General features: G+C 41.1%; 1 protein-coding gene across 1 annotated transcript; it reads left to right on the top strand.

The window, feature by feature from the left end:
• Nucleotides 1-6,341: 6,341 nt before the first annotated feature.
• LOC115569910 (protein NLRC3-like) lies at nt 6,342-21,981 on the top strand (the record flags this gene model as incomplete). The annotated part of the gene is made up of 7 exons (XM_030398132.1): nt 6,342-6,531; nt 6,968-8,774; nt 12,788-12,961; nt 14,714-14,887; nt 20,247-20,420; nt 20,726-20,899; nt 21,801-21,981. Coding segments are annotated over 7 exons (2,700 nt in total), but the record flags the coding sequence as incomplete, so codon positions are not given.
• Nucleotides 21,982-23,340: the final 1,359 nt, after the last annotated feature.

The following is a 23,340-nucleotide window of genomic DNA, read 5'->3' as shown; positions in this document are numbered from 1 at the left end:
CGGGATAACCGAAATGTAAGCTTCCCTCCAGGAAATTGGGATTTCTCCCTCTTTTAGCACCCAATTAAATGCATTCTTTATCAAGGGGATCAATGGTTCTCTGAGCACTTTATAAAACTCTGAGGTGTATCCATCTGTGCCCGGGGACTTGTTTGTCTTCAGCTTTGAAATAGCTGCATTTATTTCTTCTGCTGTGATTTCCTTTGTCAGAGCTGAGTTCTGGGCCTCTGTCACCTTATGCAAATTTAAGGAATCCAGCCATGTGGCTATCTGATGTTTATTATTTATTTTTGGTTGAGAATATAGATTCTTATAATATGATTCAAAACATTTATGTATCTCTTCTGTCTTATACTTTGGTAAATTTGTAGCCGAGTCCCTAATTTTGTAGATATTATTATTTGCCATTTGCTTTTTCAATCTGTAAGCCAACAGTTTTGTAGATTTACTTCCTGTTTCGTAGTATCTCTGCTTCATGTACATACGTTTTTTTTCAATCTCTTGTGCTAGGATGTCATTTATCTCTGTTTTAATCCCTTTGATATCTTGGTTTATTCTCTCGTCCACATTTTTTTTATGTTCTTTTTCCAGTTTTTTAAGCTCTGACTCTAATTTATTGAGTTTTTCCTGCTTTTGCCTTTTCAAATACGTTTGTTTAGCGATTAGTTTTCCTCTAATCACAGCTTTACACGCGTCCCACAGCACCGAGGGAGACACCTCACCATTATCGTTATCCCGTATATACATCTGAATTTCCTTGGTATATTCTTCCTTCATTTGTCCTTTTAATACATTTATATTTAGCCTCCAAAGTGTTGATTTTGTTTCTTTTGACATAGCCAGAGTCATATATACTGGACTATGGTCTGATATGTCTCTCAATCCAATTTCGCACTTTTCAATCCTATAACTGTCCTTGTTGAACATGAAAAAATAATCTATCCTGGAGTATATTTGATGTGGTGCTGAAAAAAATGTATAGTCCTTCCCCCTAGGATTTAACTCTCTCCAAACGTCAATTACTCCCAATTCTGTCATTAAATTTACAAACTTCTTATTAATCCCTGATTTCTGTGTACCACTGGCTGAGCAGTCAAGCTTTGGGTTTAGTCTGATATTTAAGTCCCCTCCCCAAATCATAATACCCTCCCCCTCTGATACCACTTTATCAAACAATTGCCTGTAAAATACCCAGTCTGAGCCTGGGGGGGCATACACATTAAGAATGGTGACCAATTCACCCTCTAATCTCCCCTTAATCAGTACATATCTTCCTTGTTTATCTGATATTTCTGAAAGTTTTTCAAAAGTAATTTTTCCTGATACCATAATGGCCAGTCCTCTTCTATGACCTGTGTTATAAGATGAAGAAAATACTTGGTTAAACCCATTTCTTTTTAGTTTTCCATGTTCTGTCTCTGACAGGTGCGTCTCTTGCAATAGAGCCACTCCGACCCCTTCCCTTCTCATTTTACTTACAATCTTGGACCTTTTAATTGGATTAAGTATCCCATTCACATTATATGAAGCTATTTTAAGTAATTTCTTCTGGGTTGACATACTCCCTATTTACCTTCTTTCACTCCATACATGCCCCTTATGCTACAACAATGGCAAACTGCCTTGAACAAAACAAAACTGAAAACACCAACATTCACCGAGAAACTGGTGGAGCCAGGAACCACTTCCATGTGTGGGGTCTGTCTTTTGACCCTGAATGAGTCCTGATGGAAAGTCTGCTCTGAGGGATAACCTCTTCCTTCAAAGAGAAGGGGGCCCTCTGTGATGCAGTCAGCTTTGTCCATACTGTGACCAACAAGTTCCAAATAAAGGGAAAAAAATAAAAACAAAATTAAGTAAATAATTAAAAGCAACTCAAAAGTAGCCCTGACTTTTCCTTTTAAAAAAAATAAAAAATAATATGTAAAGAGAGGGAGATATAGTCTGTCCGAATAACCCAAGCTAAGTAAGCCAAAACAACTCAAAGAAGAGGGGGGCCGTTTCTGACCTTAATACTTCTAAGTATACAGTCCAAGTGTGTAAAAGGCTGCTCAGTCCTCTTTTTGAAATCACATCTTGTCTTAATTCCTCTTAAAGGCTTTCAGTTTCTGTTTAAATCCAGGATCTATCTCCCTGGGTGTTTGGCTCTTCTCTGCTCGACTGACCTGCCAGGTGAGGCGCCTGATCCTCTCCAGGCCGCTCTCCGTGGGTTTCACCACCGTCACTTGAAGCCCTCTCCTCCCCATGTCCGTAGTCGCCTCTTCAGCCGTGTTGTAAACGCAGATCTCTCCCTCGTAGAACACCCTTAGTTTTGCTGGAAATGGTGTTTGAAAGCGTATTTTCTTCTCTCTCAAAACTTTTTTTGCCTCCGTATATTCTTTGCGTTTTTTCAGCACGTCCGGAGCGTAATCGTGGTCGAGAAACACCTTTCTCCCCTCGTACTCAAAACCTCTTTTCTGCCACGCGATCTTTATGATCTCTTCTTTGTTTCTGAAGCTCATGAATCTCACCAATATGGATCTCGTCGGGGAATCCAGGGGGGGACGTGACGCTAGAGCCCGGTGTGCTCTCTCAATCCGAAGGAGAAGAGACGGTGGCAGCTCCAGCTTTTCCCATAGAAGCGTTTCAGTAAAATCAATCATAGACCTGGCGTTGTCCTCCGCTCCCTCCTTCACCCCATGAATCCTGATGTTTTCCCTCCTCGACCGTCCCTCCTGATCCACCAACCTGTTTTCGAACTGCTTCTGCAGCTCCATGAGTTCAAGTGTGGCGACCTCAATGTGCTGCAGGCGCTCTTTGGCCTCCATTATCCGCGTCTCAGCGTTGTCTATCCTGTTATTTGTTTCCCTGAGCTCTTCTTTAATTTCTTTGAGAGTGTCCGTGTTCTCACAACGGAAATCACGTAATTCTCGCAGTATTGTCTCCAAATTTGCCATTTCTTGAGTGGACTGTGCCACTTCTTTTCCACTGCTGGGGCTCGTCTCCCTCGATCGTGCAGCCGCTGTTAGCTTGTGGTCCTCTCCCGTTAGCTCTGATGCTAACCTATATTGTTCATTGTCTCCTTCGACGTTTAACTCAAGTTTTTGAGGTTTTTTGCCAAATTATCCTCTCCTCATTCTCTTTGCCCTTTCTGTTCGATATTTGTCACATACTATATCTGCCTACTGATACTTCTCCAAGGCGTCCCAAATTTAAGTCGGGGAGCACACTCTTTACGCTGCTGCCATGTTGAAGGTGCACCCCAGAGAGGCCGAAACCAATCTTAACAGAAAATACACTTCTACTCTATAACGTTTGATGTTGTTCTCTACAGAATCTGTAGCCTAAACCATTCTGCAGCTGTAATGGCATGATAGCCTCATAGGGCCACGAGAGGATGAGTGCCAACGCTGCCTGTGTCATAAAATGCATGTGATTGTTACCACTTGAAGGGGACGTATAATGATATAAAAAACGAAAAAAAAACAAACTGTGCCTGCCTTGGTATTATAGGTTACAAATCCCTTTGAGACCGCTCGGTCAGTCCGAGACATTGCGAGACCGAGAGACCTGAGACCGAGACAAGGCTGAGACCACAAAAAAGTGGTCTTGAGACCAAGACCGGTTAATGTGTCATACTCAATTCAATTCAATTCAATTCAATTCAATTCAATTCAATTCAATTCAAACAACTTTATTTATCCCCACAGGGCAATTCAGTTTGCAGCCTCAGTCACATCAGTCCACATACTGGATTGGATTTAGGTTTCGTAATGCAAAGACCTGATGTTTAGACTGTACACTTAATTTTCATATGACTTTCGTTCACACACAAGGCATGCACTGTCTCTGTATTATTGTCTTGAGACCAAGACCGGTCTCGAGAACTACAAGTCTTTTTCCCCCGGTACCAAATCAGTACCGGTATACTGAACAAACCTAGTAGGTGATTTGAGGGGGGATGAGGGGGGATGCGGTCCCCCTTTTTAGCAAAATTACCAAAAAGCATCCCCCTTGTCAACCTGCCATCACTCTCCATCCGCAAGCAGAAGATAGTGTGTGACAAATCACAAGTGGTTGCGATCAGCTCCGGTGCACTGTGGAGTCAAGCCGGGCAAGGCTGCTTTGCGATCCGGCTGCCTGGTTTATTTTTGACGAAAGCTGCAATAAGCTGCACAGCGCAGATCGTGCCAACAGGAAGTCAGAGACATGGAAACGGCATAAAGCTTCCAGTCAGTTTTCAAAATAAGACGCCCTGAACAGACTCCTGATTGTATAAAAACTAAAAAATGACCAGATCGACCAAAGTTTGCTATCTACTGTATGTTCTAAAAACAAAATGTTACTTTTTGTTAGCATTTCTTAGTATGTCTTTTCAGAACATGGTGGCTTACGTTAATGTTGCCAATTGTCATTTTTGTGCTTGTTTATAGTTTAACCATTAGTGAGGTAGCTGTTACATTTTCTGATACCAGCTGTTTTATCCCCCATTGAAACGCACTCTGCTGGGCAAACTGTGTCATTACACCAATGTTTTATTACCCCAAGCATGTTTTTCTGCATTATACTTTTTAAATATATGGTTTTAAAACCTTATGAATCAGCCGATAACTCAATAAAGGCAAATTCCGATAAGTTGGTTGGGCCTTGCTATTTTGCACAATGTTCATTGTGTGTCCTTCAAGGAATTTAGACGGTAAAAAATTCCAAGGAGTCATGTGAGTCATGTAACTTGAAAGAACCCTGCTTGTAATGTATTGTGAGAAACATGAGAAAACCTGCCTGAATAAGCTCAGTCCACTGCATACAATTTAAAGGTGTATTTACTCATTAACCACTTAATGAACACCCCCATTTTAAGGTTCTTTTTCCAATATGACATACCGAAATTAAAAGCATGACAGCTCCCACATAGTTTGAGACTCAGGGATGTGCTTGGTGCTTGGAATGGTAACACTCTTAAGTTTTTTCTAGAAGTGTAAGTGTGATTCTATGACGTACTGACACAGAGTTACAGAGGTTGGAACACAGGTTTTGGTTTCCGTCCAAAAACAAGGGTGTTCCTATGTTGGAACGGTGTTCCTTAAGGGGTTAATTTAATACAGTTATAAAAAGACAATTGTAGTGGGGAGAGAAGGAAGATAACTGGATAAAATGGAATTGTAGAATTAAAAAAATGTCACAGTTATGGTTAGGCGTCCTGCAACAATGTCCTTTGGGAGGTGTACATAGGTGTGTCGGGGCAGGATTGTGCTCCCATTGGACCACCCCCCCGTTAAAAATTAACAAATCACCTACTGGTTGTATGGTACTCAAGGTCTGCAATTTAACCCAATAGTCATTCTGTTGTTTCAAATCCAGTGAATATGACATTCTTAGATTCTTAAAACACAAAATGTAGAACTCTGGACTGAAAATTAACATATATATTACATTATCTGTCAAGTATTACATTATCAGTTTTGGAAAAAAAAAAGACCCACCTGAAAATGTAATGAATTCCCAATAATGTAATAAGGTATTACATTATCGGTAAAAATGTTATTACAATATCAGTCAGGATATTTTATTAAATTTTTGGTGAAGTTATTACATTATTGGGTTTTATTACATTTTCGATTGAGTTATGTGCAAATTTTATTACATTTACTGGCGTTATTACATTTTCAGGAAATTATTACATTATAGAGTGCTACACGCCCTCTGCCTGGCATCATACCATGAGAACCTAAGCGGAAAGTTTCAGAAGCTGAGCCTTTTGAGATTATATAATCTCCATTGTTTGTTTGCAGTGCACCACACTAAGGCCTTATAGTCAAATTGGAATAATTTATTAACAATATAAATGTAACAGTAACTTGTTTCATCAGACAATTAGAAACTAACTGTGAACAAAAGATGTGATAGAGAAACCTTGGTGTTAGCACGGAGATGGTGGTGTGGAGGTGTGTCACTCCATGGTCCATGTGTGTGACGTGTTGAGAACCCCTGCTGACCAGTTTGCTGAATGGCAAAGCTTCTATGTTGTTATGCTGCTAACATGCTGGACCTACTAGAGACTGTTTGTCCTCATGGACAGATTAAAAATAACAGCAGAGTCATCACATGCTGTGTGTCGTAGACTGCTGGTCAGATAGAAATATAAATTATAGAAACAGACATTTTCATTACAGACTGAATGCTGAATAAACAGAAAAATAATGACCTCTTATGGATTCTTGTTACCATCTGAGCTTCCACACAGTGTCTGCTAAATCTGGATATCTTTCAACAACAGTGAACGAATCATTATAGTTATAAAGACGTGTCTTCACAGAGAGAGGAAGAGGAGGCATGTTTCTGTGGAGGAGCAGCCGTCCTGCTGTTCTTTGTGTAAGGACGTCCTGAAGGATCCAGTCTCTACCAGCTGTGGACACTGGTTCTGCAGACAGTGCATCACCTCATACTGGGACCAGTCTGCTTCATCAGAACACTCCTCCTGTCCCCAGTGTGGAAAAAGATCCAGAACAAGAGCTGGACTGCAGACAGTCAGTCAGACTAACACTGCACCAAGTAAGACTGTATGATAGATAATCTGTACATGAGTCACAAAGAAAACAGCAGGAGTGCTGGAAGTTCTTAACACTGGAGGAAAATAAACAAGGAAAGGTGAAAGGATTCAAGCAAACTCGTATGAACACGATGCTACGGAGCAGTGCTAACTGAAGATGCTAACTCAACAAATTTAGAACCAACACAGAGACCTACAAAAAGAATTTAGCAAATTTGGTGACAGCTCCTGTTTCATCATCACTGTCGTATGGAGACAGTGTGGCCCAGTAGACTGGTGCTTATAAGTGTGTGAACCTGTTGTCAGCTCAGCAGCTATTTGTTATTCTCAGAGCTGCTCACTCAGAGCCATCAGGCCTTAGAAATCTCAGACAGCAGAGTTTCAGTAGAAAAAGACTTGTCAACTTTTGTTTTTGTCTCCCTTTTTTCTCTGTTGCAGTGAATTTCGTTCTGCAGGAGGTTTTAGATGAACATAAGATCAGTCTGAGGAGGAGATGTGAACATGTGACTGAAGGAAGTGATGGAACAGGAAGTGATAAAACAGGAAGTGGAACCCTCCTCAACAGGATCTACACTGAGCTCTACATCACAGAGGGACAGAGTGAAGAGGTTAATACCCAACATGAGGTGAGACAGCTAGAGACAGCTTCCAAGATGGAGACCCTCCATGACACTCCAATCAGGTGCTGCGACATCTTTAAAGCCTCACCTGACCAACAGAGACGCATCAGAGTGGTTCTGACCAACGGCGTCGCTGGAGTTGGAAAAACCTTCTCGGTGCAGAAGTTCACTCTGGACTGGGCAGAGGGCTCCGAAAACCAAGATGTCAGTCTGCTGGTTCTGCTGTCGTTCAGGGAGCTGAACCTGATCAGAGATGAGCAGTACAGTCTTCTCAGGCTGCTCCATGTTTTCCATCCAACATTACAGAAGGTGACAACAGAGAAGCTCGCTGTCTGTAAACTTCTCTTCATCTTTGACGGCCTGGATGAAAGCAGACTTTCACTGGATTTCAACAACCATGAGGTCGTGTCTGATGTCACACAGAAGTCATCAGTCAGCGTGCTGCTGACAAACCTCATCCAGGGGAAGCTGCTTCCCTCGGCTCTCGTCTGGATAACTTCCCGACCTGCAGCAGCCAATCAGATCCCTCCTTCATGTGTGGACAGGGTAACAGAAGTACGAGGCTTCACTGACGTCCAGAAGGAGGAGTACTTCAGGAGGAGGTTCAGTGATGAAGATCTGTCCAGCAGAATCATCTCACACATCAAGACCTCCAGGAGCCTCCACATCATGTGTCTGATCCCAGTCTTCTGCTGGATCACTGCTACAGTTCTGGACCACATGTTGACTACAGACCAGAGAGGAGAGCTGCCCAAGACCCTGACTGACATGTACTCACACTTCCTGCTGGTTCAGACAAAGAGGAAGAAGCAGAAGTACGATGAGGGATGTGAGACAAGTCCGCAGGAGCTGACGGAGGCTGACAGGGAAGTTCTTCTGAAGCTGGGGAGGCTGGCGTTTGAACATCTGAAGACAGGAAACATCATGTTCTACCAAGAAGACCTGGAGCGCTGTGGTCTTAATGTCACAGAGGCCTCGGTGTACTCAGGAGTTTGTACAGAGATCTTCAGAAGAGAGAGTGTGATCTTCCAGAAAACAGTCTACTGCTTTGTTCATCTGAGCGTTCAGGAGTTTCTGGCTGCAGTCTACATGTTCCACTGTTACACCAACAGGAACACAGAGGTCCTGGAGGCTTTTCTGGGAAAGAAACATGTTGATTCAACACTTGATGTCTTCCTGAACAGAGTAATGACGAAATCCCTTGAAAGTAAAAATGGCCACCTGGACCTGTTTGTTCGCTTCCTTCATGGCCTCTCTCTGAAGTCCAACCAGAGACTCTTAGCAGGTCTGCTGGGTCGGACATATAACAGTCCAAAATTCATCCAGAGAGCCATCAACAACCTGAAGGAGAAAAGGAAGAAAAATATGTTTCCTGACAGAAGCATCAACATCTTTCACTGTCTGATGGAGATGAACGACCACTCAGTTCATCAGGAGATCCAAGATTTCCTTAAGTCAGAGAACAGATCAGAGAAGGAACTCTCTGTGATCCACTGCTCAGCTCTGGCCTACATGCTGCAGATGTCAGAGGAGGTTCTGGATGAGTTGGACACAGAGAAGTACAACACATCACAGGAGGGACGACAGAGACTGATTCCAGCTGTGAGGAACTGCAGGAAGGCTCGGTAAGTCCAGATGTGATTATAAAGACTGTAAAACAACATCAGTGTTCGACACATGTACGATATAAAACCTCCACATTGGAAACGTTTTCCTTGATTTAGTTTTTGAATGAGGAGAGAAATTCTGCAGTTATACGTGAAAAAACGTCTTTCATCCTGTCGGTCCTACTGTCTCTGATCACATTTCTGCCTGAAAATGAATGTCGGTGATTATGTGACGCGATTCAGAGAAAAAAACATGAAAATAAAGTGCATTAGCTTCTTTTGTGTCACTGAACTTATGTAGATGTCTTCATGAAATGCACAAGTATTCTGACTGTGTCCCTAAACACACAGTAAACATCTTCAGGAAATAAAGTGCTTGTATCTTGTAATTTCTTGTGTCACTGTATGAACAGTGTCCTGCGACACCTACAGGAGGTTGTCGGCTTTCACAGCCCGTTTAAAACAAGAATCATTATTTTCTGAATACAGATTTATAGAGCTGGAAATTGATGCAGTAAATTGACGTTAAATATTTCAATATATTGTCGTATTGACATTTTCGCACAGCACTAATTATGTAAGGGATAATGTATAGAACGGCTGTCATTATTGGGAAAATAAGTCCCTACAGGATGAACCGGACTGATTTGTCCCGAAGGGACTTATTCTCCCGAGAATGGCCGCCGTTCTATACATTATTCCGCTTATTACATGGCTACTGACCAACACGAAAAAAAAACTTCACATAGTGTGTCTTTTTATAATTTATTTGTTACCGTTAATAGTGTTTTTAAGCAGAGAAATATACTTCGCCAAACCGACGTCGTTTCGCATCTCCCTCTTCTCTGCTTTCCTCTCTTTTTCTTTTCTTGACCGGTAACGACAACTCAGCCTTTTGCCAAGACTTGAAATCACTGTATTTTCCAAAAATATTAAAGTTAATGTGAACCATACTAGTGGCCTAGGAGTGAATGGAGCATTCTACAGCATTAAGATGAGCTGTGTGATACAATTATTTATTTATTCAGCACTGATTACGCTATTAATACAAAATACATAGTTAAATAAATGTACTTGTAGATGAAAAGCAGAGTGACATCAAAGTTGTGTTAAACACATGCGAGCACATAACTGAGATAAAAACATACAAGCGCAGTTACAACTTGGTGATTTTACAGTTACTCAACATCATGTTAAAATAGAGTTAAATAAACAAATCACAGCATCTTGGTTATTAGAATATGACACTTTACATTACAGCTGTTTGATGGACACTTTTGTGTAAAGCCTCAGATTTGTGTTCATCATGTTGCTGGTTTGGGTTTGACATGTGGACAGGAGGTGCTCAGTTTTAAACCACAGACCTGCTGATCAGTGACTGCCCAGCTCAGACTCAACAACTGACCAGCTGATCACATATGGAAGTTAAATCAAGTCATTAATCAAGAGCATAGATTTTCAGTTTGAGAGCATGATTTCATTCCTTTTCAGTGACACAGCTCCTTCGCGTGCTCAGATTTTTTCTCCTCATGCTCACATTTTGTGCTCGCACTTAAATGTCTTCTGCTTTCTTTCAAAATGTCTGCTTGAATTCAAAAATCACATGCCTGTGCTCACATTTGTCCTTCTTGCACACAAAAATTTCGCTCGCATTCAAATGTGCCCTCTGCACGCTCAGGTCTAAGTGCACACACTCAGAACACACACCCGCTCACAGGTCAAGTTCTGCTCTCGGATCTCTACTCTGCTCACGGATTTTTCTTGTGTATCAACACTATCAACCAATAGAAGGCCAGCTACTGTTGACCAATCAGAATATCCCCGCTTCTTTGCGGATGCGTTCGCTGTACTTCAAGGAGCATCGCATACGGGCGGGCACTGTTTCTACCGGGTTTATCTACTCCGGTCCTCCAGGCTGTTAAATGTGGTGGTTCCCTTTATTTATGATGACTTTTGGAATAAAATATCAGTTAATCAATACACGAGCGCCCGTGCTTTTCATTACAGTAGCTACGTCAACATAAAGTAGAACAATAGCGGCTCTACTTTCGCCATATTAGCCAATAGCCAGCTACCCAGGCAACGGGATATGTTATATTGTATAAATACTGAGGGATTAGTATGTTTGAGACGATAGTACAGCGGTTAAGAACATCAATTTATGATGCTTTTTGCATCATGGGACGCTGGTTCGCATCCCGGCCCGGCGTACAGAGTTGGATGTAAATGTACCGTATATTACCAAATAATAGCAGCGTGTCAATTAACCGCAGGGTCCCTTTAAACGCCGATGCAGGTGTATATTTTGATAAATAACCGCTGTTTCCAAATAAATGCTGGGTATAATTCATTTATTCTTTTTTAATCAAGGAAGAAGACGTGACCACTGACACTGCACGTTTTTCTTCTTCGCCTTTTTCACGCGTTGTGCTGCTTTCTGTCAGTCAGTATCACACTGATGATCGCCATGGCTCCGGTGCAGCAACAAAATAAAAAGTATGACTTGAAATTCAAACTTTCTGTCGTAAAATATGCAGAGGAAAACTCGGGAAAACCGTGAGTGACAGACAGCAGAGATGAGGAGTTTGCAGCGAGTGCTAGTTGGATGAATCGTTTCCTCCGCCGCAACTTGCAGGAGGATGCCAGAGAATTCACCGAGAAGCTGGCGAAGTTTGGGACATTTTCATTCCGGATTTTGAGAGGAAGGAATTAAACGCCTGTCCCAAATAAACGCCTGGTCTGTTAAGTGATTGAAACAAATAAATGCCGCGGCTATTATTTGGTATTTTACGGTATGATAGCTCGCTCGGCCGGGGAGAGAGACATGGATCACAGTGCTCAGCTGCAGACACATCAGAGAGGTGACGAGACGCGACTCATCATGACTGACAGGCATCAAGGCGACTCAGCGTTACCTTACTGACCCGCCCCCAGATATTTCATTCACAAAAACAGGGCCTGTGGCAATTCTGGACAGCTGTTTTTTTTTTCTTCTTTTTTTCTTCTTCTTCCTTCATGGGCCCCCTGACAAACGCTTAACAAGAGATGGTGGGTAAACATACGTGATTAAAAAGGTGTAATGAAAAATACGCTATGATGAGTATTTTTCATTCATTACACGAGCGAGGGTGCCGGCCGGGCCGGGATGCGAACCAGCGTCCCATGATGCAAAAAGTAAGATGAACAGGAGTTCTTAACCGCTGTACTATCGTCACAATTACGCTCACTTCTCACTATTTATACTATATAACATATCCCGCTGCCTGGGTAGCTGGCTATTGGCTAATATGGCGAAAGTAGAGCCGCTATTGTTCTACTTTATGTTGATGTATGTAGCTATTGTAATGAAAAGCACGGGCGCTCGTGTATTGATTAACTGATATTTTATTCCAAAAGTTGTCATAAAATAAAGGGAACCACCACATTTAACAGCCTGGAGGACGGAAGTAGATAAACCCGGTAGAAACAGTGCCCGTCCGTATGCGACGCTCCTTGAAGTACAGCGAACGCATCCGCAAAGAAGCGGGTATAATCTGATTGGTCAACAGTAGCCGGCCTTCTATTGGTTGACAGTGTTGATACACAAGAAAAATCCGTGAGCAGAGGAGAGATCCGAGAGCAGAACTTGACCTGTGAGCAGGTGTGTGTTCTGAGCGCGTGCACTTAGATCTGAGCGGGCAGAGGGCACATTTGAATGCGAGCGAAATTTTTGTTTGCAAGAAGGAGAAATGTGAACACAGGCATGTGATTTTTAACTTTAAGCAGACATTTTGAAAGAAAGCAGAAGAAATGTAAATGCAAGCACAAAATGTGAGCATGAAGAGAAAAAATCTGAGCACGCGAAGGAGCTGTGTCACTGAAAAGGAATGAAATCATGCTCTCAAACAGAAAATCTATGCTCTTGATTAATGACTTGATTTAACTTCCATAATCACAGCCACTCATGTTCATTTGCTTTGTGATTAAACATGTAGCGTCTATTTTTATGATGAAGAATTTTTATAGTTGATGTTTTTTCTTTGTCATCACAGATTTGTTGGTTGTGGACTCTCAGAGATTCACTGTCAAGTCGTGGCCTCAGCTCTGAGGTCCAACCCCTCCCATCTGAGAGAGCTGGACCTGAGTTCCAACAGGCTGCAGGATTCAGGAGTGAAGCTGCTGTGTTCTGGACTGAAGAGTCCAAACTGTAAACTGGAGATTTTGAGGTCAGTTCATGTCTTTTTCTCTTATACACTGTATATCTACCTAATTTAAATCTATCACAACAGTTTTGAATTTCCTTCAGTTCTCTTGTTTTCTGTGTTTATCTGAGCACAAATCATGCAGCTTAATGGTTTGTAAGTCTGAACATTTTGACTCAAACTGGGTTGGCATTAGTACAGAAACTTAAGGATGTATCTGTTATTGTGCTGCAAAATGATATCAATACCTAAATTCTTGGGACACATCTACATATGAAACGTTAATGTCACACAGGATGTTACTTTGTAAACAGGAGCAGAAATTATACACTATCTGTACAGTAAGGTAGGATTAAGAGATGGAGCATCTTACTTTACTGAGTAAAGTTTTGAAGATGATTTAGGATGAGGCTCAGAGTCAGTCAGCTGCGTGTTGATGGAGTTGACGATGATGATGATGAAAATGATGTTGAGGAAAGTCTGAATGTGTGGTATGAGCAGAGAGTGAGTGCTGGAACAGGTGTCTGTAAAGTGATGCATTTACTTAAATTTGGTATTTTTATGAAATGACACATGGTTGTTATGAATTAGAAACAGAAGAGAATGAAAACACTAAAATAACATTATGTCTGATTTTACAATTAATCCAGACCTGTCTGAGATTAGCAGTTTGTTATTAATCTGTGTTGACATGAACAGCTGTATGAATGTTGTGCTGACATGTAGATGATGTCTGTAGAAGGCTGATGATGATCCTCAATAACACAATGACAAAGTCTCTCTACTCATTTTAGAGAAAAAGCTCATTGATGAGGACACAGTAATGTTGAGCTACACATTTAAAACCTGAACACATCTAACTGGATTATAAATTGATTTTTATCTCCATCATTTATTGTTTATTCAGATTGAGCAGCTGCAGTTTGTCAGAGATCAGCTGTGCTTCTCTGGCCTCAGCTCTGAAGTCCAACCCCTCCCATCTGAGAGAGCTGGACCTGAGTAAAAACAACCTGAAGGAATCAGGAGTGAAGCTGCTGTGTGATTTTCTACAGAGTCCAAACTGTAGACTGGAGAATCTGGGGTCAGTTCACTGACTCTGTTACTGTTGTAGATCTCAGATGTTTAATTAACAATTGAATCATATTTATGTTTTGACGTTTATTACCTCCATAAAGTCATAAATATACTTTTGTTCATATTTTCATGTTTCTTGAATACATCAAATCTTCAGTCAATATAGACTTATGTTTGTTAAAGAAACTGTAGAAAATGTTCAGTTAGTTTTTAAAGAAAACTCTTTATTTTCATTAATTTAATCTGTTAGCAGAATAGGAACTGATATTTGTTTAAAATTGATACAGTTGAGTGGCTGAAGTACAAATATCTCTTTAGTTTCCATTAGTTTTACTGTTTTCAGGAAAATATCTGATCATTGATATTGATCCTACAGAACACACAGATCAAAGCATATTTTCAAAAGAAGATGTTTAAAAATATTTCTGTTTTCTCCTCTAATAACAGACCTGACTGAGATCAGCAGCTTGTTATTAATCTGTGTTGACATGAACAGCTGTATGAATGTTGTGCTGACATGTGGATGATGTCTGTTGAAGGCTGATGATGATCCACAATAACACAATGACAAGTCTCTCTGCTCATTTTAGAGAAAAGCTCATTGATAAGGGCACAATAATGTTGAGCTACACATTTAAAACCTGAACACATCTGACTGGATTATAAAGTGATTTCTATCTCCATCATTTATTCTTTATTCAGATTGAACAGCTGCAGTTTGTCAGAGATCAGCTGTGCTTCTCTGGCCTCAGCTCTGAAGTCCAACCCCTCCCATCTGAGAGAGCTGGAGCTGAACTACAACAACCCGAAGGATTCATCAGTGAAGCTTCTGTGTGATTTTCTGCAGAGTCCAAACTGTAGACTGGAGACTCTGAGGTCAGTTCACTGACTCTGTTAACGTTGTGGATCTCATATGTTTTATTAACAATTGAACCATATTTATGTTCTGAAGTTGATTACCTCCATAAAGTCATAAATGTCCCGTTGTTCATATTTTCATGTTTCTTGAATAAATTAAGTCTTCAGTCAATAAATACTCTGTTAAAGAAACTGTAGAAAATGTTCAGTTTTTAAAGAAAACTTTATTTTCATCAATAGATTATGAACTAATGTTTCTTTTAATTTGATACAGTTGAGTAGCTGAAGTACAAATGTGTCTTTACTTTTTATTAGTTTCACTGTGTTTTCAGGAAAATGTCTCATCATTTATATTGATCCTACAGAACACACAGATCGAAACATATTTTCAAAAGTAGATGTTTAAAAAAAAATTCTGTTTTCTCCTCTAATAACAGACCTGACTGAGATCAGCAGCGTGTTATTAATCTGTGTTGACATGAACAGCTGTATGAATGTTGTGCTGACATGTGGATGATGTCTGTAGAAGACTGATGATGATCCACAATAACACAATGACAAAGTCTCTCTACTCATTTTAGAGAAAAGTCAAATCAAATCAAATCATTTTTATTCATATAGCCCCAAATCACAATCACATTGCCTCAATGGGCTTTATAATCTGTACAGTGAACGACATCCTCTTTCCTTAGACCCTTGACTCGAGTAAGGAAAAAACTTGCCATTTTGATGGAAAAAAAGACCCTTTTAACAAGTTAAAAAACGATGGAAGAACCCTCAGGAAGAGCCACAGAGGACATGCTATAGATGTCTCATGTACAGAAAAAGAGCAACAAATCACAGTTTACAAGTTATATTAACAGAATGAATGAATGAGAATGAGTTCAGATTTAAAGGCGTCAACAGAGCCAGATTGTCTGATGTCAGCTGGGAGGTTATTCCAGATTAAGGGGGCCTGATAGGAAAAAGCTCTGCAGCCAGCTGACTTCTTCTTAACCCTGGGAACCATCAAAAGTTGGAATATATGGTGTAATGAGGTCTGACATGTACAACGGGGCAAGGTTGTGCACAGTTTTGTATGTCATCAGCAGCACCTTATAGTCTAATCTTATATGTATTTGGCACCAGTGCAGAGATGCTAGGATTGGTGTAATATGATCATGTTTTCTTATGATTTATCATCAGCTTTTATGAGCACATACATACGACCTGAAAGTAAGACATTGCAGTAATCCAGCCTAGACGAAACAAAGGCGTGAATCAGGATCTCTGCATCCGCGGTGGACAGGAAGGGCCTAATTTTAGCTATATTGCGCAGGTAGTAGAAGGCGATCTTGGTAATTTCTTTGATGTGCTGATCGAAGGAGAGTGTAGAATCAAAAGTAACACCTAGATTCTTGACGGTTGAGCTTTGAGAAATAACGTAGTTGTCGAGAGTTACAGTCACCTGATCAACATGGTGTCTCTGTCTGGCGGGGGCGATGACCAGCATCTCAGTTTTTCCCGAATTTAGGAGCAGGAAGTTTTCTGACATCCACTTCTTCACTGCATATAGGCAGGTCTCTAGTTTCGTGATTTGCAATTTGTCATTAGCTTTAAAGGGCACATACAGCTGAGTGTCGTCCGCATAGCAGTGGAAATGTATTCCGTAGCTCCGAATAATTAGGCCGAGAGGTGAAATATATAAAGATAAGAGCAAAGGGCCCAGTCCTGAAGAACTCCATACTTCACATTAGTAAAAATTGATGAAGTACTATTGTAAGAAACACACTGTGTTCTTTCTGACAGGTATGATTTTAGCCAGGCTCGAGCCAGAGATGCAAAATTGATTCGGTCTAACAATATGCCATGATCTATTGTATCAAATGCACCACTGAGATCCAGCAACATAAGCACTGAGGTAGAGTTAGAGTCTAAAGTAAGTCAAATGTCATTTAGCGACTTAGTAAGGGCAGTTTCAGTGGAGTGAAGCTCTGAAAGCTGATTGAAAAGGTTCCAGGAGATTATTAATAAATAGGTAGCCTGAAAGTTGTTGGGAAAAAACTCTTTCTAAGACTCTAGAGAAGAAGGGAAGGTTGGATACTGGTCTATAATTATTTAGAGATCCTGGGTCGAGGTGTGGTTTCTTAAGTAGAGGCGTAACCACAGCAGACTTAAAACTAGCAGGAAAAACACCAGTCATGAGTGATAAGTTAACAATATTTAACACTGTAGGTCCCAGTGCTGGCCAAAGTTCTTTAAACAGTTTTGCCGGAAAGGGGTCCAGGACGCAAGTAGCTGGTTTTGAGGATGAGACAATTTTAGACAATATCTCAAGGGAGATATTTTTAGAGAGTGTTTAGAGCTGAGACTAACTGAGAATCAGCAGAAGGATGTTTTATAATAAACTTTGACAAGGAAGCCGGAGATGATGAGTTCATTTTGATTCTGATCCCATCAATTTTATTACAAAAGAAATATAAGAAATCATTTGCATTAAAGGGTGCACAGACTGTGGTTTTTGAGTATGTTTAGCCACGGTGTTGAAGAAAAATCTAGGATTGTGTTTATTACTGTTTATGAGGCCAGAGAAATATGCTGTTTTAGCAGTATTAAGAGCACGCTTATAATTAAGTACACAATCACGCCAAGCAAGATAAAAAACGTCCAATTTAGATTGCGCCATGCTCGTTCCATTTTCCTGCAGGCCTGCTTGAGATCATGGGTTTCATTAATAAACCAGGGATTAGATTTCTTTGGTCGTATTGTGTTGGTAGAGACCGGTGCCACAGAATCGAGTTGAGAAACAAGTACTGAGTTAACTTAATTTGTGAAACCTTCCACAGGTTATGTCACAGTCGCAAAAGGAGCCGAGACCCCAGGCAATTTATCACTGAGCGTCGCTATGATTGCCAGGCTGATATGACAAGAAGTAAAAACATTTGTGTCACTGACATAAGGACATGCTAATTACATTTCAAATGTAATGAGAGAGTGGTCCGACACAGCAGGGGAGGCGGAAGCGACGTTCAGGGATGACACATCTAGTCCATGAGAAATTATCAAATCCATAGTGTTACCACTGTAATGAGTAGGTTCATGGACAAGATGGATAAAGTTGGAAATATCGAGAAGTCTCAAAAAAGCTTTCCTTAGAGGGTCAGAGGGCTTATTTAAGTAGATATTGAATTTCCCAATAATTAGGATCTTATCTGAGTGATTCGCAAGATCTGAAATAAATTCACTGAATTCTTCTAGGAATTTGAAGTAAGGCCCTGGAGGTCTGTACAGTACAACCAGGTGAAAAACATGTTCCCTGAATAAGGCTGTTACAATTTGATGAAGATGGTTTTAAAACCAGAGCTTCAAATTAAGTAAATTTAATATCCTGGTTTGAGCTTAAACTGAAAATAGATTTATAGATTAGAGCAACACCTCCCCCCTGTTTAGAGGCCTGGGCAATATGGGTGTAGTTTTAGTCAGGAGGACAGGCAGAAAAGTATTAGGTTTCAGCCATGTTTCACATAAGCTAATCATGTTCAGCTTATGCTCAGTGATCAAATCATTAATCAGTAAGGCTTTGGTTGACAGTGATCTCATTCTAATAAAGCCAAATTTGAGGGTTTTAAGCTCATTGGAGCTGCAGTTTCCAGCAACATGCTGTTCAGTGGAGTTTATGGTTGATAATTTAGGAATTGGAACGAGATACCTTTTAGTAATAGTACGTTTTTGGCTGCTTATGCAGGTAGGGATGCCAGGATACCATAGTGATTTGCTTCAGTATTTTATTATGTAAGACTGTGTAAGGTGCTTGTTAAGATATTTCCCCACTGTCAGAGGTGGAGATCAAGATTAGATTATTATGATTTACACAATTAGAGGATGATTCAATGAAAAAGTGGCGAGGTAAGGTGACAGTCTCAATGTTATAAACTAAGCTATCAATCTGGTACTTTGCATGATGTCCCTGACTAACCATGTTAACTAGAAGGCTCTCTAGTCACCTGCTACCTGCCGAGTGCTACATCCCTTATGTCAAACCTGCTTCAAACACCTGTTTATATTGCTAGACAAAACAGCAGTGCCGACTCCAGTAGGATGAAGGCCGTCTGCTCTCAGCAGGTGGGGCGACCCCAGAAAGATGGCCAGTTATCCACGAACCTGTATCCCTGCTCCCTACAGTGACGCGCCTGCCAGCAGTTCATAGCTGTTAGCCTACTGTACATCTCATCATCACCCCGCTGGGGTAACGGACCAGAGACAATTAATCGAAACCTGAAAAGTCCTGGCTAGGCTATCTTTTGTAATCTCAGACTGCTTCTGATGAATATTGTTGGCGCCAGCATGAATTACAATGTTGCTGTAGCTTGTGGTGCTGTTTGGCTGTTCCCTGTTTCTCCCTGCGTGATGCCAGCACCCTAAGATAAGCCTCTATGTCGTAAGCTCTGGCCCCAGGTTAACAGTAAACAGTGGCAGGCGATGCTAACTTAACGTTACGGGTAATGGATTACTAGCATGTGGAGTTTAGCCCTGTCGGCCGGGGCTGCAGAGGCACGCAAGCCAGCCAGACTAACAACAGGTTTAGCAAGGACAGAAAACTGGTTAGCAGTCCGGAGGGGTGACTGCTGACCAGGTCAAACAACCGGTGACTTGCTTCTGCGCCCTCTCCCACGCCGCAACCGAGCAGGAACAAACTCCACAGCAGCTGCTGGCGAGACTGAGCTAGTGCTAAGGCCCGGGGCTTACACTATCTGCAGTGCCCGTGTTCCTAGCTGAAAGAAGTTGTTCTAGCTCACGGACATGTCTCTCTAATAGAGACACCCTATCAGTTACTGCAGAACAGTCAGCACAGGCCATTGTAGCACTTGTTTATCGAGGCTGAGTTGACTGCGGTGATAGGCAAAAAAATAATGAGCTAGGCTAGTTTGAGGAAGCTAACTGGGCAGCAACAGACAACACAGTAAAAGAGGCTCAATTCGACAAAATATGTGCAGGTTATAAAGTCTAGTGTTAGCTACGGTACAAAACCTGTGTGACTATGAAGACTAAGAAACTGAAGAAGAAAAAACAGCTAAGGTAGATGGACAACCAGAGAGACACAGTGAACAACAGCTTTCGATCTCACAGAAGTCCTGATGTGCGTCACAGGAAGCATGGGAAGAAAAGGTCCTTGATGAGGACACAGTAATGTTGAGCTACACATTTAAGACCTGAACAAATCTTAGACTTAGACTTTCTTTTATTGTCATTCGAAAATATGACTTTACAGTTCAGTGGGGACAAAATTTCATTTCAATGGCTCAGAGAATTGCAGGATAAAAAACAGCAGCATGTATTTACATCTGATTGGATTATAAATTGATTTTTGTCTCCATAATCCATAATATTCTTTATCCAGATTGTGGAGCTGCAGGTTATCAGAGATCAGCTGTGGTTCTCTGGCCTCAGCTCTGAAGTCCAACCCCTCCCATCTGAGAGAGCTGGACCTGAACTACAACAAGCTGCAGGATTCAGGAGTGAAGCTTCTGTGTCATTTTCTGAAAAGTCCAAACTGTAGACTGGAGACTCTGAGGTCAGTTCACTGACTCTGTTACTGTTGTATTGTTGAATAAATATTTGAGTTTATATTCATACATTACTTACATCCATAAAGTTTTAAATCTCATTTGGTTCATATTTTCATGTTTGTTTTTAATCTAAATGTAGTCTTCAGACTTCTGTTTCTTTAAATAAACTGTATGAAATGTTCAGTTAGTTGTTAAAGTAAATTCATGTTTATGATTTCATCTTTTGACAGAAGATCCTCAAAACTAACATTGATTTTCAATAATTGGATTATGAATTGATTATTAACTCTAACATTTATTCTTTATTTAGATTGAAGAGCTGCAGTTTGTCAGAGATCAGCTGTGCTTCTCTTGCCTCAGCTCTGAAGTCCAACCCCTCCCATCTGAGAGAGCTGGATCTGGAAAAAAACAAGCTGCAGGATTCAGGAGTGAAGCTGCTGTGGGATCTGAAGGAGAGTCCAGACTGCAGACTGGAGACTCTGAGGTCAGTAGAGGGTTGGAGTCAGTTCATGCTGGTTTCAGCAGTATTGTACTAAACACAGTATCAAAGTAAAGATCCAGTATTTCCTGCTTTCCTCAGTGAAGCTGTGAGAGAAGAACAGTCAGCCAATCAGACAAGCCAGAAGCTTGTTGTGATCATGTCTACAGGAAATAAAGCTGATCACAGCTGACAGCATCACAGGATGTATAGAGACAGTGTCCTCATTCATCAAACTGTCGGACAATCAAATCTGATCCAAAGTGTTTGTTCTCTCATATCAACACTGAAGAACTGATCAGTTCATCTTTGTCTGCCTTAACTGAAGGCTCTTTTTTCAGAGAACCATCATTACATTAAGCAACCGTGTGGTCTGTATACAGACCAGAACCTCTGCTGAAGTCCAGAAACCACAGCTGATGATTTACTGTTCAATGTAGGACCTTTAACGTTATATTTATATCTGCCCATGTGTCATTTGATTTGTCCAAATATTTATAATATATTTACATATTTGTCATGTAATGTTTCCAAAGTAGATGAAATCTTTAAATGTGAGTGAGACTCTGGTTTTTAAGAGCAGTAAATCATCATTAAAGTGAGCTGTGAGTATCTGTGTTCCTGCAGTAATGATGCGTTCAGGGACTGTCAGCAGTTTATTTCCACTGTGTGAAACCTGCAGAGTAAACAGACTTGATGTCCAAAGTGTCTGCAGGTCTGTGAGCTTCACTCCAACACGTTAACATGAAGCTGAAAGGAAGCTGGCTACGCTACACAGCCGCTCCACTTGTGGTCTGAACAGGACTGAAGTCCTGCTGGTCTTTATATCACTGACTGACAGCTGATGGAGGGAGTCTCTGGAAACACTCATTTATCACTTCTGCTGTCTCTCTGCTTCTCTCATCAGCTGGTGATCTCTGTGAGAGTGATGAAAGGTGGAGGTGTTGAGAGGATCAGCTGTGTCCTGATGATCCAGAGAGGTTGAAGCAGCACCATCAGCTGGTGGGTGGAGAGGCTCTGACTGGGCCGTGTTACTGGGAGGTGGAGTGGAGAGGAGAGCTTCATCCAGCAGTGACTGACGGACCAATCACAACAAGTGGAGATGACTGTCAGTGCTGCAGTGTGAACTGCTCTGAGATCAGCTCCACTGTCACACATAATGTCCAGTCCAGCATCATCCCTGTGTTCCTCTGGATGTGACAGAGTATCATCAGTGTATCTGGACTGCTCTGCTGCTGCTCTGTCCTTCTACACAGTCTCTGCAGACGCACTGACACTCCTCCACTCCTTCTGCTCCACACTCACACACCTCCTCCACCTGGACCTCCACCTGGACCTCCACCTGGACCTCCACCTGGACCTGGACCTGGACCTGTATTCTTGTATTCACTCACATATTCTGAACACAAAGAGCCTCAACAACTGCTTGTCAAGAAAACTGTATATCAACATATTTAATTGGATATTTGATTTTGCTGTCAGTTGCAGCTCCACCATGTGGAACGATGGTGAATTGCAGTTTATTTCCACATTATATTTTAGAAGTTGACATGAAAAAGCAGTTCTGGTTCTGACCACCAACACCAGATTCTCTCAGGACTTGACAGAACATAGTTTAAGGGGAGAAAAGAGTTTGTATTTAATCAGAACTTCACTGAAGTCTCCAAACTGAAACACGGTTCTGACTCCAAACCCAAGTATGTTTGTTATCAGAGCAGGTTCTGTATCTGACAGCTTTAAAGTCTTCTTTGTCGAGTGGATCCGACCAGACTGTTGTGGCAGAAAGTGACCTAAAGAATCCAAAGAGTCTGGTCATCATTGTGAATCTGTCGCCTTAAACAAACTTTAACTTTCACATGGTCATTAGATCCTTTGTTAAAAAAAGACATATTGATCAGAGTTGCTTTTATTTGCTGTAATATCTGTAGATTTAGTTGTAAAGTCAGTTCAGTGTTAAACTTTGCTCACACACTGAACATCAGGGGCCGTATTCCTAAAGATTCTTAGTGCAAAGAGTTGCTCCTAGTGGCCAAATTCTAAGAAAATTCTTAGAATCGTGATGTTTTCTTAGAATTTCCCCTAAAAGTGAAGATTGGATCCTAGTAAAGATAAAAGCTATTCCTGAGAGATATTCTCCAAACACTGGATGACAGTGAATTAATGAAACGCTACAGATTGGATCGTGCAGGAATCATGTTTGTGGTTGATCTCATTAGAGATGCACTTACTTCTCCAACCCAATGCCAAAATGCAATTCCACCGAAATGAAAGTCATCACAACACTGCTTCTTATAGGCCGTTCAGCAGTCACAGACATTGATGAAAGCTGAGCCATTACCATTGTTAACACCAAATTGAGTTGAAATGTTGAAAGTTGAAAGTGCAAAAATTACCAGCATGGCAATTAATATAAGCAAATAAATTATCACTATGTGAATACTGTGCAA

The sequence above is a fragment of the Sparus aurata genome, chromosome 19 (genome assembly GCF_900880675.1).
Source record: "Sparus aurata chromosome 19, fSpaAur1.1, whole genome shotgun sequence".
Classification (NCBI taxonomy): Eukaryota; Metazoa; Chordata; class Actinopteri; order Spariformes; family Sparidae; genus Sparus; species Sparus aurata.
The sequence above is the reverse complement of the archived record's forward strand: the minus strand, read 5'-3'. Positions and strand labels throughout refer to the sequence as shown.